At 36.6% G+C, this 15,545-nt stretch overlaps 1 protein-coding gene across 2 annotated transcripts; it reads left to right on the forward strand.

The window, feature by feature from the left end:
• The first annotated feature begins 1,386 nt into the window (after nt 1–1,386).
• On the forward strand, nt 1,387–12,736 carry LOC132055581 (coiled-coil domain-containing protein SCD2-like). Of its 2 annotated transcripts, none has more exons than XM_059447475.1 (17): nt 1,387–1,997; nt 3,124–3,317; nt 4,150–4,225; nt 4,391–4,432; nt 4,531–4,593; nt 4,922–4,971; nt 5,049–5,076; nt 5,308–5,382; nt 5,532–5,642; nt 5,753–5,813; nt 8,426–8,539; nt 8,662–8,780; nt 8,862–8,928; nt 9,459–9,500; nt 10,186–10,226; nt 10,598–10,724; nt 12,381–12,736. In XM_059447475.1, the coding sequence occupies exons 1-17, from the start codon at nt 1,638–1,640 to the stop codon at nt 12,503–12,505; spliced, it is 1,695 nt and encodes a 564-aa protein (XP_059303458.1). In that variant the 5' UTR covers nt 1,387–1,637; the 3' UTR covers nt 12,506–12,736. The 2 variants fall into 2 exon arrangements, with proteins under 2 accessions (XP_059303458.1, XP_059303459.1); XM_059447476.1 differs by having other exon boundaries at nt 1,859–1,997; nt 3,128–3,317.
• The last annotated feature ends 2,809 nt before the right edge of the window (nt 12,737–15,545 follow it).

A 15,545-nucleotide genomic window follows, 5' to 3' on the forward strand; every position in this document is an offset into this window, starting at 1 on the left:
ATGAACAATTCATTTGGAGCTCTGAATTTAGGTAAACAAAGTCTTCAAATCACAAAATTAATGTCATTTTTCATCCAAAAATGAAAAGCCAAAATAAGGATTTTGACTAAAGCGATCTAAAGGCACAAAGTTATATTTCAACAAAATTAAAATATCAATCGGTTTCTTGCATGTTTTAAATTTTTTAATATCATTGATGAGCTGAGCCGATGTACCGTAAAGACTTCAAAAGTAAGAAAATAATATCACCATTAAAACTCTGAACTTAAATAATGTAAAAAAGTTGTAATTATTTAACTCTAAGTTCAATATTATTTTTTTCCTTAGTAATCACCTTAACCTTTTCTTTAATATTCATTTAGATTTCTAGTTTTCATTTTCTATTATTGTTGTTTTGCTCTTACATTATCTCATGGTACCTAAAAATCATTACTTGTTTCCTTCTTGATTTCCAATATCTGCTTCTTATTTTCTTTTTGACTAGATTTCTAATGTCTTAAATTCTTAACAACAAAAACTTAACTAATTAGATGACCCGATAATGTAATAATTTCTTTACTATCAATGCACAACAATGACTACAACGTACTTAGTGTAATTCCATAAGTGGGGTTTGAGGAGAGTAAAGTGTACGCAGACCTTATCCCTATTTTGGGAGGTTGAGAGATTGTCTTCGATGGACTCTCGGCTCAGAATAAAACAATAATAAAGCAGGTCAAATAGAAAAAAGGAACAGTAACAACAAATCAGTATGTTAAGCTTAAGAACAAGAGACAATATAATAAATTATAACATAAATCGAAAGACAGTAAACTATAGGAGAAATACTACGACTACTAGTAAGTAAGATAAGCGAAATAACGCTCAACTACCTACTAACCTTCTACTCTAATTCATGTCCTCCACAACCTCCTATCTAAGGTCATGTCCTCGATAAGCTATAATTGTCGTATCCTGTCTAATCATCTCTCTTCAGTACTTTTTCGGCCCATCTCTGCCTCTCTTGAAGCTATCCATAGCCAGTTTCTCACACCTCCACACGGGGCATCCACGCATCTCTTCTTTACATGCCCGAACAATCTTAGCCTTACTTCCCTCATCTTGTCCTCCATTGAGGCCACTCCCACTTTGTCCAGGGTATCTTCATTTCTAATTCATCTCTCCTAATATGCCCACACATCCACCGCAACAACCTCATTTCCGCATATACACTATATTATGAAATCTCTATAAAAGTATTAATTTGTAATTTGGTAAAAATAATCATCCTTCCTAATGATTTTTTTTTTAAAAAAAATTATAACTAAAATGTTATCTCATGTTGAATTTAGAGTTTGAAATATTCTTTGTATGTATTAGGAGTATAAGAGAAGAAAAGGCTTCTTAAAAGGGAGTTAAGAGGAGCAAATAAGAAGTTTGGGGTCTTCGCCACCGAGATGAAAATAAACAAAAAAAAAAATTTAGCTCAAGGGCCATTTGACGGTAACTGAAGTCGCTCTGAAATCAAAGCTACTCATAGCTGTCTTTCTAAACGGTCATCTCTTCCGTTTTTATCGTCTCTCCCGCGATACGCGTTTCTTTTTATCCGTCAAATCTCTTTCTTCTCGGAGAAAATCTAGAACCTTCTAGACAATCAGATGGATCGGCGGCGTACGGGAAGTCCGGTGTACGCGCGTCAATGGAGTGGAGGATCAAGCAGTACAGGTTCATCTTCACCAGTAGGATCACCAGCTCATCCACGTGCTCGATTACCACCTACTGCTACAGGCATGTCTACTATAAAGAGAACTCAAAACGTCGCCGCTAAAGCTGCTGCTCAGCGTTTAGCACAAGTTATGGCTTCTTCGAATAATAGACTTGATGATGATGATGACGATGATGATGATGATGATCTAGGGTTTCGGAACCATCGGAGTAGTAATAGTAATAGCAATAACAAGAGTAGTGGTTTGTCTGCTATTTCATTAGCTAAGCCTAATAGATCTCCTTCTCCCTCGGTAATTTCTTATTTACCTTTTTTTTTTTTAAATTGAATTGAATTGTGTTTGTTATACTGGATTTGCTGTTAGTTATTGATTTTTTGTATGATTTGATGTGAGATTGTTGCCTAATTTAGTGGAATTTGTTTGGATTGGAACCAGTTGCTTAATCAGATAAAAAAGAAAAGAGTGAATTAGGGGATGAAAAAAATATATTTGCAGGTCAACCCTTTTCTTAGGCAATACACTTTTTTTTTCTTATTGAATTGTGTTTCCTATGCTAAATATTCTGGTAGTTACTCCCTCTGTATGTTATGTTTCAATTTATGTGATACTTTTCGCTTTTCGAGGTCAATTTGGCTAAACTTTGAAGCTATGGATTGGATTAGATTAACTCAAAGTTCATGCAGTTTGAATCTTGGGAGTGAAAAGTATCACATAATTTGGGATAGAGCGAGTATTAACTATTGCATGATTTGGTGAGAGATTATGAATGATTCGTTGTTGCTTAATTTAGTGGAAGTTGTTTGAATTGGAATCAGTTGGTTAATCAGATTCTTGATTGGGAAAAAAGAAGAGTGAATTAGATGAGGGAAAAAAAATTATTTGCAGGTCAACCCTTTTCTTATGCAACACTCTTTCTGACTGGAAACATGTGCTAACATTGCTTGACTATGAGGGAAAGTGCACTTGTGGTTTTTGATTTGACTTTTCTTCCACTGGCTCAAGAGTCAATGAGATAATTTTGTTTTCGATATATCTCGTTCTAAAATCTAAAGGCCAAAGGCTGTTATCAGAAGTTTATTTCTCGTCTTGCGAGCAGGCATTTACACAGGCCCCGGGGGGGGGGGGGGGGGGGAGTAAGAAGAAGTCATGAAGCCACATGCTATTGGGTGCGGGCTATAATAAAAAATTGGCTTCTTTATTCAACAAAAGGGGATGAAAAATTGGCTTCTGTCTAAAGAGCTTTCTGTGTTGCATAAGTATCAAGTCTGGCAACTCTTGTGATCTGTTAATCACTTCATGGAAGACATTTCCACTAGTAACTTTTTCTTTTGTAAAAGACAAATGCTTTATAACTAATCATGCAAATACTTTGCTGAAGGCTCCTTTTCTGATGGTAATTAGATGCTATCATGTTTAGTTAGGTCGGAACTTTATGGATCACACTCCTTCAGTTCGTTCATCGTCTACTGGAAGATCCTCCTCGATGTCTGTTCGTACATCAGCTGCAACAACAACAACTGGAGCAATAGCGCCACCAAGTAGGTCAACGTTGAGAACTCCAGTTTCCATACCGCCAGTAGAACCTCCTAGTAATCGCTTGAGAGAGAAAAGGTAACAATCGTGTTTTTTGGATAGGTAAAAAGGTAACAATTGTCATTTTCTTTATCTTCTACTGATAATAACTATTACTTATATTTTGACTTAATATTTGACTAATTTGACTAAACTACATCATCAGAAAAGTATTTTGACGAAACTAGTATGCCATGTAACTTCAACTTTCGAGTGCTTATTAATACTTGCATTGAAACTATGGATTGCTACTTCTGTCTTGTCCATTTTGAAACTTGAATTATAAACCGATTACAGTTGGATTGAAATTGAAATTGTGAACTTGTGATCTGACGCTGATGTTGAGCTACTGTGACACTGTCTAGTACTCATCTTTTTTAACTTTTGGCATTTTAAACCATCTTTTTCTTGATGGTATTGCTTATGCTGTTTAATGACCCACCCAATGTCTTTGAGTCGAAGAAGCCCACCAACTGTGCTTCCTAATGTAATAAATAAGAAAGACTTGGGACTTGGTGGTGGACCAGAAAAAGACTATTTGTTTATAAAAGTTTGGAAGTTAACATAATTTATCTAGTGAATTCATGACGGACTACATAGAATTAAGGACTATTCCTGTGATTTTCAAGAGCAATCAATCAACTATTAGTCGACTGCCCCTTAATCCCATATGTCAGACTACTTAATAAGCCTTCTTCCTGACTTCATTTGACATACAGGAGGGCTGGCGCAAAACCATATGACATATTTGAAAATTGTATTGTAATTGATGTCCCCTTAATCCGTGTAATATCTTGATGCAATGTGTATTCGTTGTTTATCACGGCAAGAGACAATGATTTTTAACTGTATTAGAGAATAATAATTTTAGGTTCACACCAGAATTAGGACGCATTGATTTGAAGGATTCAGGAAATGAGCACGAAGCTTCTGCGCTTCGTGATGAGGTATGTCATCTAAGTGAATATGGTACCTGGATGGCTTCTAAAATAGGCTAGACTTGTCCATTCCGGTGCATGTCTTCATCATCTCTTGAGGCTCGCATAATTCAGACGATTGGATAATGACAATTCTGTTAACATTCAAATGAGACTTTTGTAATTTCTTTGCAGCTTGATATGCTTCAAGAAGAAAACGATGTTATTTTAGATAAGGTTAGTTTTTTAACCTTTCTACATGAAAAGGATAGATGAAAAAATAGTTTGTGTGACTTTGTAACTTTTTGGATCACAATGGGTGATGTATTTTACAGCTACGTCGTACAGAAGAACAACGTGAAGAATCTGAAGCTAGGGTTCGTTTGTTGGAGCAACAGGTGATTTACCAATAGTAATGGTCTACACTGTTGATGGTGATTTCTTGAGGGTGATCTCAATTTGACCTACTATAATTAAATCTATTCCTGGGACATTTTTAAAATGTATGGTTAATTATAAACACCAACAAAAGGGGTGCAGCTCATTATTGTACGAAAGCAGTTTCAGTCAACTAATGATAATAACTCTAACTGGTCTTTACCCAAGGAGAACATATATTACTTATGGCTTAATAGAACGGGATTCTAGTTGTTGAGGTCATGTTTGGTCTTTCTAGTTTTCTAGATTTAACAGTTGTTTGAAGCTATTGCAATTCCTTATTTACAGGTTGCTGCTCTTGGAGAAGGAGTATCACTTGAAGCCAAATTATTAAGCAGGTACTATTTGTAATGTTTTCTCCCCTTCCATATTTCTGCTTAACAAACATTGTCTGATGGTATGCAAATGACTACAGGAAGCAAGAAGCACTTCGCCAGAGAGAGGTAGCTTGAAGAACTGTGAATACAACTAGTAAAGAAACATTGTTGCTTAACTGTGTCACTGATGCGTCAAAGATTGTTGCTTGTCAAACTTTTTAGTCTTTTAATATTAATTTACGTGTCTAGACAAGTCTATCGGGAATTATGATAATAACCAGTCTTGCTTGCTTAATGTTTGTGCTTCTATTGCTTTTGGTTTGACGATAATGTTCTTCTCCTGCAATGTTATTGCAGGCTGCTCTTAAAGCTGCACAGCAAACTAAGGATGGAAGAGATGATGAAATTACGATACTTCGTACAGAAATTGAAGTTAGTTCCTGCTACTCTTAGAACCTATCCACCCCCCCCCCCCCACCCGGGCGGAAAAAAAAAAAAGTCATGCTACTCTCTGGGTGCTTTGTGTTTTTGTTGTCATTGATCTTTCTTTTAAATTTTTATGCAAATTTTGCTTTATCCAGAACTTGAAGGACGACACTGCAAATGCAATGGAACAGCTTCAGGAAGCTGAATCTGAAGCAAAAGCTCTTCGAACGATGACACAGAGGATGATTTTGACCCATGAAGAGATGGTTGTTGTTTGAATTCTGATGAGATAACTTTTTGGCTTTGCTTCAAAGCGTGCTACTCACTACTCAGTCTTCCTCACTTTGATCTCTGTTGTCCTTTTGACATATTCTAGGAGGAGGTGGTTCTAAAGAGATGTTGGCTTTCTCGATACTGGGGCCTAGCTGTACAATATGGTAATTTGCTTAATCAGCATCTTTCTTGTGGATTAATTAGGGGTTGTATTATGTATAGTTACTGCTCTGACATCTTTCATTGCTTATTTAGGAGAAAACGTATTTCTTGGCTTAACAAGTAAAAAAATACCATGATCACTGAAAGTGTCCATAATGTAGCAACTATGAAGTTGAGAAAGCCCTCCCAGTCAGTTGACTTAAGAAATGGCAGAATAGATCAAGACCCCCCCTGAACTTGTCGATTTTTATGCAATGTACACCTAAAGTTTACGTTGGCCTAATTACCCCCCTCAACTTGAAAATATGATAGGCACGACCCCCTTAGACGATGACAACCCATGGAAGTGTGACACACGCGCTACCACATGGATTTTTTTGTCCATGTGGCATTTTTTAAAGGATAAAATATTTTTACCTTTTTAAGTACAACAATTATTTAAATCATCTTTTTCGGGTCAAATCTGTAAAAGAACTTGAAAATATTTTGACTATAATTTTTTTATTTGCCTAAAGATAAGGATATTCTAATCAAGAAGATAAGGATATTCTAATCAATTTATTTTTATATATTTGGTCAGGAAAAGAAGAAATACACAGTTAGAACAAATAATCATTGCATCTAAAAAGAAAATCAAATAAAATATTAACCAAATATTTTACGAATTTGACCCCAAAAAAATAATGCACAGTTGAATTAAATAGTAATTGCATGAAAAGAAAAATACGCAATATTTTTGTAGAAAATACACTGTCTAAACTTCATTACTTTTGCTAAACCTTATTTTTATTTGGCTAAAATAATAGAGTTTCAAGTTGAAACTTTCAACTAAGTTATTTAGATTTGGATCCAAAAAACCAAAAAAAATAAAAAAATACATAGCTGAAATAAACAATCATCATATCAAAAAAGAAAAAAACACAATTGGGATAAAATATGCAATGTATATTAAGAAAAACCAAAAAGAAATACAATTGGATCAAATAAATCATTTTATTGATTATGAGGCAATTATTAGTTGAAACATACCCCATTTGGAAGCTGATTTTTTGATTTTTCACCCTTCCACGCGTCTAAAAGAGAGTGTATCCGCGCTCTTTGCCACATCAGCATCTAGGGGGGTCGAGGCTATCATATTACTAAGTTCAGGGGGTAATTAAGTCAACGCATAGTTTAGGTGTGCACTAAATAAGAGATAACAAGTCTGGGGGGTCCTAGGCCATTCTGCCCTTAAGAAATAGATGAAGTTTTAGGTAGAGAAGGTTCAAGGAATATCAAATTTGTCCTACATTGAACCTCAAGATGCACGGGTCCCTAAGTGTGACACCGTTGTGATTGAACGCGTTAAAAGGGCGACCGAGAATATGTAAAATCACATGGAAGAAGTTGCCTTGAATGACTTACAATCTCTTTTAAATTGGAATCCATGCAGACCTAGCTAATAAAAGGGCATAATAGAATAATAAGATATATATATAAGGCAACACCAATTGGTTGGGATTCAGTTTAGTTATAGTAGTACATTAACTTTAGGTCCAATGTGCTAGGAGTCTTTTATTCTTTCCAGAGATTTAGAGCCCTTAGAAAATGTAGAAAATTTCTAATTTTTGTAATAGTGGACTAAAACGAACTGTGATGGAGTGAAACGGACACTGAGGATTCATATGACTGGCCCCAACTTGCTTGGAATTGAGGCATAGTTATCCAAAATGAAGCAAATCCAGAAAGGATCTCAAACTGTATTCCCTTTATTCCTTCCTTTTTATTACCAGGAATATGCAGGTGCATTGTTCTATTATGAGGTTTCCATGGCGAGGTAGGAATCTTTCGCAACATATCTCAAAAACATGCGATATGCGGGTTACCCCGCCGTGAAGAAATTAAGAGGAGAGTGGAGGAGCTGGGCTCATGTTCCCTAGAGTTTCGAATCTGTGGGCAATTTAGCTTTACATGTGACTTTTCTTAATTTTAAATTTCCTTAATGTAGGTATTCCGGACAACTAGCCCCCACCTCGATTAATCTACTGGTTACTTGCTAGCTTCCACCAAGATGTAGATGGATGAGTTGAAATCAACCATTGCTTTCTTTAGTTTGTCTCTACTTGGTTTTGAACCCATTGGCCATTTACAAATGGGTGCTTGACTATCTTATTTTTTCATGGTCCGCGAGAGCCTTGCAGAAACTTTTGACTCACTCAATTGCTATAATCACCAAGATAAGCCACCTGGCTCATAACATTTTTCACAAAAGAAACGAAGCCACTTCTAGTTGAAATTGTTCGGCTGACCATCCTAGGAACCTTTTTAGATCATGTCTGATGTTTAGAATGAAATTAACATTCAAGATAAGTTAGGGATGAAATTGGGATATAGTTGGTGATAAGTTGAGGACCAATTATGGATTTTACTCAACAAAATGAATGTGGTGGGAGTCTCATAATGAATTAAATAGTAGCCTATTCTCTTTCATGTTCAATCTTACTCCGGAAACCAAATAAATTGGCTAACTGCTCTATTTTATAAGTGTGTTCTTCCTGGGTTATTTGAGGCTGTTTAGTCATGTGGTTTCTTTAAGGGGGCTAATAGTTAGGTGGGCTAACTTTTGTGGTTTTAGGTATCTGTGCAGATATAGCAGGGACGAAGCATGAACACTGGTCATCTTTTGCACCTCTTCCATTTGAAGTTGTGATTTCTGCTGGGCAGAAGGCCAGGGAGGAATCCTGGAGTGGTGCTTAGCTCTTCCCTTGCAATTTTCCATCCTGCATTAACTTCAAAATATTCCTTTCTTTCTATGTCTATGTTTCTCTCTTTGCATCTAAGTTGGATTTTATTCTCTCTTGTGTTGAGCAGGTGGTGATGATTCTGATCGGAGCAAACGTGCTCGTGACATTAGTGACTTATCTGGAGAGGGAAATATTGAGAGTATGCTGTCAGTTGAGATGGCTCTAAGAGAATTAGCTTCCCTCAAGGTTTCTGTTTGCTTCCTTCCTATTATATGTCGTAAAAGCTGTGCAGTATATTCTGTAAACAACATTTTTTTCTGCTTTTAGGTTGAGGATGCTGTTATTCTTGCATTGGCACAGCATCGGCGCTCAAATGTAGTCCGGCAGTCCTCTGGTATGACTTAAAATTTTGTTTGAATTTGCAGTTTTGTTGTTTCAATGGATGAAACTGATTTTTTCTAGTTTGTACTCCTCTCATCTCACGTTTATCTGCTGTATGCTTTTACACATCTAAGTTTCGATCTCCTAGAGTTTACACATTTATGTTGACACCATATCTGACAGTCCATAATTGCAGTAGGGCACAGTGATCAGCTTAGAGCAAATGCCTGTTGCCCTTACCAAAGGGTGGCTATCGTCTTCTGGCCATGTAAACCTGCATATGAGAAGTGCTCCGTTGAGCACGAAACTTTAAGGATGGATTACGTTGGCCATTGGCCATCTCTGGGTTGTTTCCCATCCTAATGACTATTATTAGCTTGACTGCTCACTGAACATCCAGTGGCGCATGTACTTCTCCTTGATGATTAAATTGCTAGTCTTCTTGCTGTTCCATCTTTTGTTAGTTTGAAAATAGAATAGTCTAAAAAATAAAAATAAAAGAATAACACTTACTCTGTTTTTAATGCTTTTGTTGCTTGGCAGATCCTAAATCATCTGCTGACCCCAAGTTGATGGAAGCATATGGTAAGGAACATGCTCAATCCACTTGATACAAATTTGAACATGTTTGATTTGGAATACCTGGAATACCTCGAGTTTCTGGTTTTTGAATATCCTCCTTAACTAGGATTGGTAGATCAATTATCTACATTTCTATATCTAGAATTTGTTAAAAAAGTTGTTTAATGAAGTGCCTTAATGTCATTCCCCTTTTCTGGACTCAATTCGCCTGCAGGGCTGGGGGGTCTTTAAGAACAACCCCCCCCCCCCCCTTCCTTTTTCCCCTCAGAGCAACAGGTTAGTTGTATCTGTGTGATAGGTCACGGGTTCGAGCCGTGGAAGCAGACACTAATGCTTTCATTAGGGTAGGCTGTCTACATCACATCCCTTGGGTGCGGCCCTTCCCCGCACCCTGCTAACGCCGGATGCTTTGTGCACCGGGCTGTCCTTTTTGTTTATTTGACAGCAGCTGGAATAATCCCTTCTTGATCCTATATGCAGATGTTATAGATGCAACTCTTTTTATAAATCAATTTCATTTCCCCCTTTGGACTTCAGTTTTTGTTCTTTTTTTACGCTGTTTGGTATAGGTCATGGCTTGCTAACACTGGAAAATGATAGACATGTTGATTTGTTACGGTATAAGATGTACCTTCTTTCTTGGGTTTCTTTACGAGGGTTGATCTAGACCTGTGTGTTTTGGTTGCAGAGTTAAGCCAAGAGGAGTCGGAAGATGTTCTTTTCAAGGAGGTCTGCTGTCCTTTTTGTGATTTATTTATTTTGTTATGGAGCCATTTCCTCTTCTTCTGTTGTGTTAGCCCCTGTATCAGTTGGCATGCTGGGATGGTTGAGCTTTTTGATTGTTTTACTCATAGCATAATGAAGTTATACGTATCATACTCCTATACCCATCAAAGAATTTTTTTTTTTCTCCTGGTGAGACCAATCTTACTGGATGGAAAGTTTGTTAGATCTATAAAGTTCTGAATAGAGGCGATGGTTTAGTCGATCGTCGAAACTAGTAGAAGATACCAGTCTTGAGGAGTATTTGATCTTTGCACTCGACCCAATGTCAGTTGCATTAGTTCCACCACATGATGAACCATTGTTTAAAATTGCAGGCTTGGCTTACATACTTTTGGAGGAGAGCCAAAGTGCATTGTGTAGAAGAAGATATTGCAGAAGAGAGGCTTCAGGTCTGGATTGGCCGTAGTGGACAGACACCAACCACTCATGATGCAGTTGATGGTAATTCACTTCCTCAACATTTTTCTTGAATAAAGGAATACGACCCATACATACTACTAATAAAAGTTCAAATAATGGTCTTCGGTCTTAGCTTTCACATTCCATTGTTGCCACGTAAATCTTCGGTCTTAGCTTTCACATTCCATTGTTGCCACGTAAATCGTTCTCATTTTCAAAAAAAAAAAAAAAAAAAAAAGTTTCTTCCTAGAAAGTCCATGTACCTAGAATCCTATTATGTTTAATCAAGTTTTGAGCATAAAAAACTTAATTATTTTATACTACTAATGAAAGCCCAAACTCCTGCAATAAATAGCCAAGTCTCTTGAACCATTATAGTTTAACCATCTGGATGCCTCCATTTTATGATGCTAGCTTGAGTAGGATAGGGGCTAAATTAGTCTTTCTACTACACTCCACTTTCCTACATGCTTTGTCTCCTATTATAATTTTCTTTTATTTTTCTCAACTCTTTCGAAGGAACTTCTCATTTTAACTTTTGGGAAATAATATTTAACATGGAAATTGAAATCTTTTGAAAAATCACAAATTCTTGTGTTATTGGCAATATGTAACTTTTATTAATATACCATCCTGGGAAAAGTTACAACCAAATAGTGTCTCACAAGTTCGAGCAACAATTATGATCTGAAATTTTCAATTTAAACAGTTCCAAGGAAAGTAAAAGAAAAAATTCTGAACAAATACTACGTGAAGGTACACATGTAATAGGGTTGAAGTTGTAAAACAAATACAGAAATAGTTGAAAACTATTTTGCCCCATAACTTATAAAGGAGTTACTATTTGCTCTACCTGGATAGTTATTAAGATGCCCCTAAAAGCACGTTAGGAGCTTCCACTTATCATGGTTGCGAAGTCCGTACTTTGTAGGCTTGGTGGAAAATCTATATTGTGTAAAACTATAATTGGCATTACTTTGTCTCCTAATTATGATTGGCATTGGTTAGATTGGACCCAAAAGCTAGTTTTTACCTAGACATCATATTGTCGGTGGTGCCGTAGAACATTCTTTTATAGGCCCTGGTGGAAGAGCTTTTCTTATGTAAAGCTGTAATTGATCATCACATGCATTGGTTAGCATTGGACCTGCAAAGCTAGTGTTACACTAGATTTCATGTTTCCAATGGTGCGATAGAATAGAGCTTCTATAATTGTGTCTTCCATCCATGCGTGCTATTTCGTTTCTCTATTATCTTACATATTTATGGAGGACAGCTAAAAGAATTGAAACTATTACCATTCCCACTGATAGGGCTTGACGTAACCTATTCCAGATTGAGTTTATTGTGCTCACTGGATGTTGTTACCGAGTGTGATGGCATTACCACCTATTTGTAATTCCTTCCATCATTCTTTTCAAAGTTTATAGATGATGCTTGGCATGATGAGGGATTCAGGTTAGAAAAAAAGGGGGGGGGGGGGGGGGGGGGGTATTCTTTCAGAGGAAAGAATGATGACTAGATATACCTTTGTGGACAACGTTATTAGTCTGTTTATCCTTTTTAATCTTTCATTATGCAATAAATGAATTACCTTCTGAGGACTTGAAATTTGAAAATCGGAGGTCTTTAGAAAGTGTCTTTGAATTGTGTATTAGAGTTTATTGGCCGAATGTAATCCGTTGCTCATTTTCACAGTTGAAAGAGGTTTAATAGAATTGAGGAAGCTGGGGATAGAACAGCAACTGTGGGAAGCTTCTCGTAAAGAAATTGACCGACCAGATAATGGCAAAATGACCGCGGAGTCAGAGACATCTCCGTGATGGACGCGCATAAATGTAGTTGTTTGATATCTCTATTCTTTTAGGGATTGAACCCCCTTTCTTTCTTTTTCCTTTTTGGGTTCACAGTTCTGATAGATATTATTTCTTCGTCATCTTCCGATTTATTCTTCTGGTTTGTTTTCCTGGAATTTTGAAATGGTAGAGCTTTGGGATCTGAGAACAGAAAATTGTAATTAGTTTGTATAATCAATTGAGTGATGCAAAAACTGATATCATCTGTGAATTGAGCTGCAATGTTACTTTTTGTTAAATCCAATAATTTCCATTAATAACACAAGACGTGTCAAAAACATATCTGTCACGTTCCAAAATACCTGCTAGACGTGATTGGCACCCAACAAACACCACTCGCCAGGCGAACCATATATGATACTCTTAATCATTTACGAAAGCACTAAAAGAAAATAAGTGCAGGTCCAACAATGTTATTAAGGATAAAAACGCGAAATAGCGCCAATCAAATCCATAATCAATTTATGAAAATCAACCAATGTTAAGATAAAAAGAATCTCTAGTCCACATCCCACGCTAAGACCATGGAGCATCTAATAGAATTTACATGAGTTTGAGTGCCGGGAATGTAAACCCAAAATAAAAGAAATAACTAGAAATAAATTAGATAAAGTTGAAATGGCTGCCTCGACGAACAATGCGGTAGCTCACCTCAGCAACAGAATCCACTCACGAAGTCTTCAATTACCAGCCTCGTTCTCAACGACAGTATCTGCATGGACATGCAGGTAAGGAGTGAGTTATACATAAATATAATCCGGTAAGATTCTCGACCTGCCACTCTAAATATCCCTGGAATAAGTGTTAGAAAATACAAACACACACCAAACACTTTATATTATGCACAAGAATTATATCGTAATATAATATCCGACAAGGTCCAAATAATCGTTTATCAAGAATAGTATATATCTCAACACAATTTACACTAAAGACTGTCATATGACATGAGTTAAAGAATTTATCAACACTCTGAATCAATGACAACCTGATGTGTCAAATATATCAAAAAGCATACACGATGCCTCGATAAAATCGAAAGCATACACTGATGCTAAGGGCATACAAGCCAATACACATGCCAAAGGGAGCATACATGAGATTGGTGTCTGCTGGGTGCCAATCACGTCTAGCGGGTATTTTGGGACGTGACAGATATGTTTTTGACACGTCGTGTGATTCAAATTGCCCCATGAGATTGGGGCATTGTGTATGATTCCCTTTGACATTGTGTATGCTTCTTAATTTTACTGGGCATTGTGTATGCTCTCCTTAGCATTGTGTATGCTTCTTGATTTTATTGAGGCATTGTGTATGGTTCTCGAGCATTGTGTATGCTTCATGATATATTTGACACATTGTGTATGTTGTTGTGGATGCGGGGTGTTGATAAATTCTTTAGCTGGCTGTATAATGGTCAAGTAGTGTAAATTGTGTTGAGATATATACTATTCTTGATAAACGATTATTTGGACCTTGTCGGATATTACATTACGATATAATTCTTGTGCATAATATAAAGTGCTTGTTGTGTGTTTGTATTTTCTAACACTTATTCCAGGGGTATTTAGAGTGGCAGGTTGAGGATCTTACTGGGTTATATTTATGTATAACTCACTCCTTACTGCGTATCCATGCAAACCTTGTCGTTGAGGAGCAGGCGTGGTAATTGAAGACTTCGTGAATGGATTTTGTTGTTGAGGTGAGCCACGCGTGTTCGCGGAGCGCCATTTTATTTATGCAGTTTATTTAAGTTATTCTTTTATTTTGGGTTTACATGCCGGCACTCCAAACTCATGTAACTCTGTTAGATGCTCCATGGTCTTAGCGTGGGATATGAGCTAGAGATTCTTTTTATCTTAACGTTGGTTGATTTTCATAAATTGATTATGGATTTGGTTGGCGACTATTTCGCATTTTTATCCTTAATAACGTTGTTGGACCTGAACTTATTTTCTTTTAGTGGTTTCGTAAACGATAAGAAAGATGATATATGTTCGCGCAGACAAGATGTTTGTTACGTGCCAATCGTCTCAGCGTATTTTGAGACGCGACAATATCTGACAATTAGGTGAGATTTAACCATATTCGTCTATAGGCCAGTACCCCTTGCATCATCTGTAATAAATGTCTATTTATTTTTTCCCAAATGATCCAAATAGGACGTAAACACTTGTTCGTCACGTCCCTATCATTTCTCTGCCTGTTGTCCGTCTGGGGCATGCTATATCTCCAATGAAATGTTAGACAGGAAATAGGACCCATATAAATTGTAACTTCGCATCTATGGGTTGCTTGAAGAAATTGCTAAAAGCTCAGTTTTCCAGCAGAATGAAGAGTGCAAGCTAAAAAAGCAAGTGGAAGAGGGAAAATTCATCAGTGAGTCAAATACAGCTGACGTGTCCAGCGGACTAAACATTATCTGTGAAACATTATAATTGCTGGCATGAAATTAATAAAAAGAAAAAAAAAAGAAAAAAAAGAGCATCATATCTTTGAGCGTGCAAAAGATGTGCTATATCTTCTTGGGAAATGGCAATTTTATGTGTCTTTCACGCTACATATGAATGCAAGTGAAATCATATAATAATCAATCTTCTAGCGTGGTTATAGGCGCTAAAACCTGGTGTTACAGTTGATCTTTTCTTAAAACATTACTATTAGGAGATACTTATATGCATATTTTATTGGGCAAATGTCAAATGGTCATATCAGAGAAAAGAACATAAATGGCAGCTTAACTATAGGTTCAAAATAGTCTCCTAACTATGCACTTAACTGTTTTGGTGCTTTAAATTTGTCATAAGTTAACAAAATTGGTCTCTTAACTATGAGGCCCTCTCTCTCTTCCCTCTCCCTCTGTGTGCTCCCTCTCTCTCTCTTAAAAATAGTCCCTTAAGTATGCACTTAACAGTTTTGTTGGTCTTTAAGTTGTCTCATTTGGGTTTTTGGTGGTGGTGGTGTAAAAGTTAATAGGGTTTTTTTTAGTCGGATCCAATAAAATATT

This window comes from Lycium ferocissimum, chromosome 5 (assembly GCF_029784015.1).
Source record: "Lycium ferocissimum isolate CSIRO_LF1 chromosome 5, AGI_CSIRO_Lferr_CH_V1, whole genome shotgun sequence".
Taxonomy (NCBI): Eukaryota; Viridiplantae; Streptophyta; class Magnoliopsida; order Solanales; family Solanaceae; genus Lycium; species Lycium ferocissimum.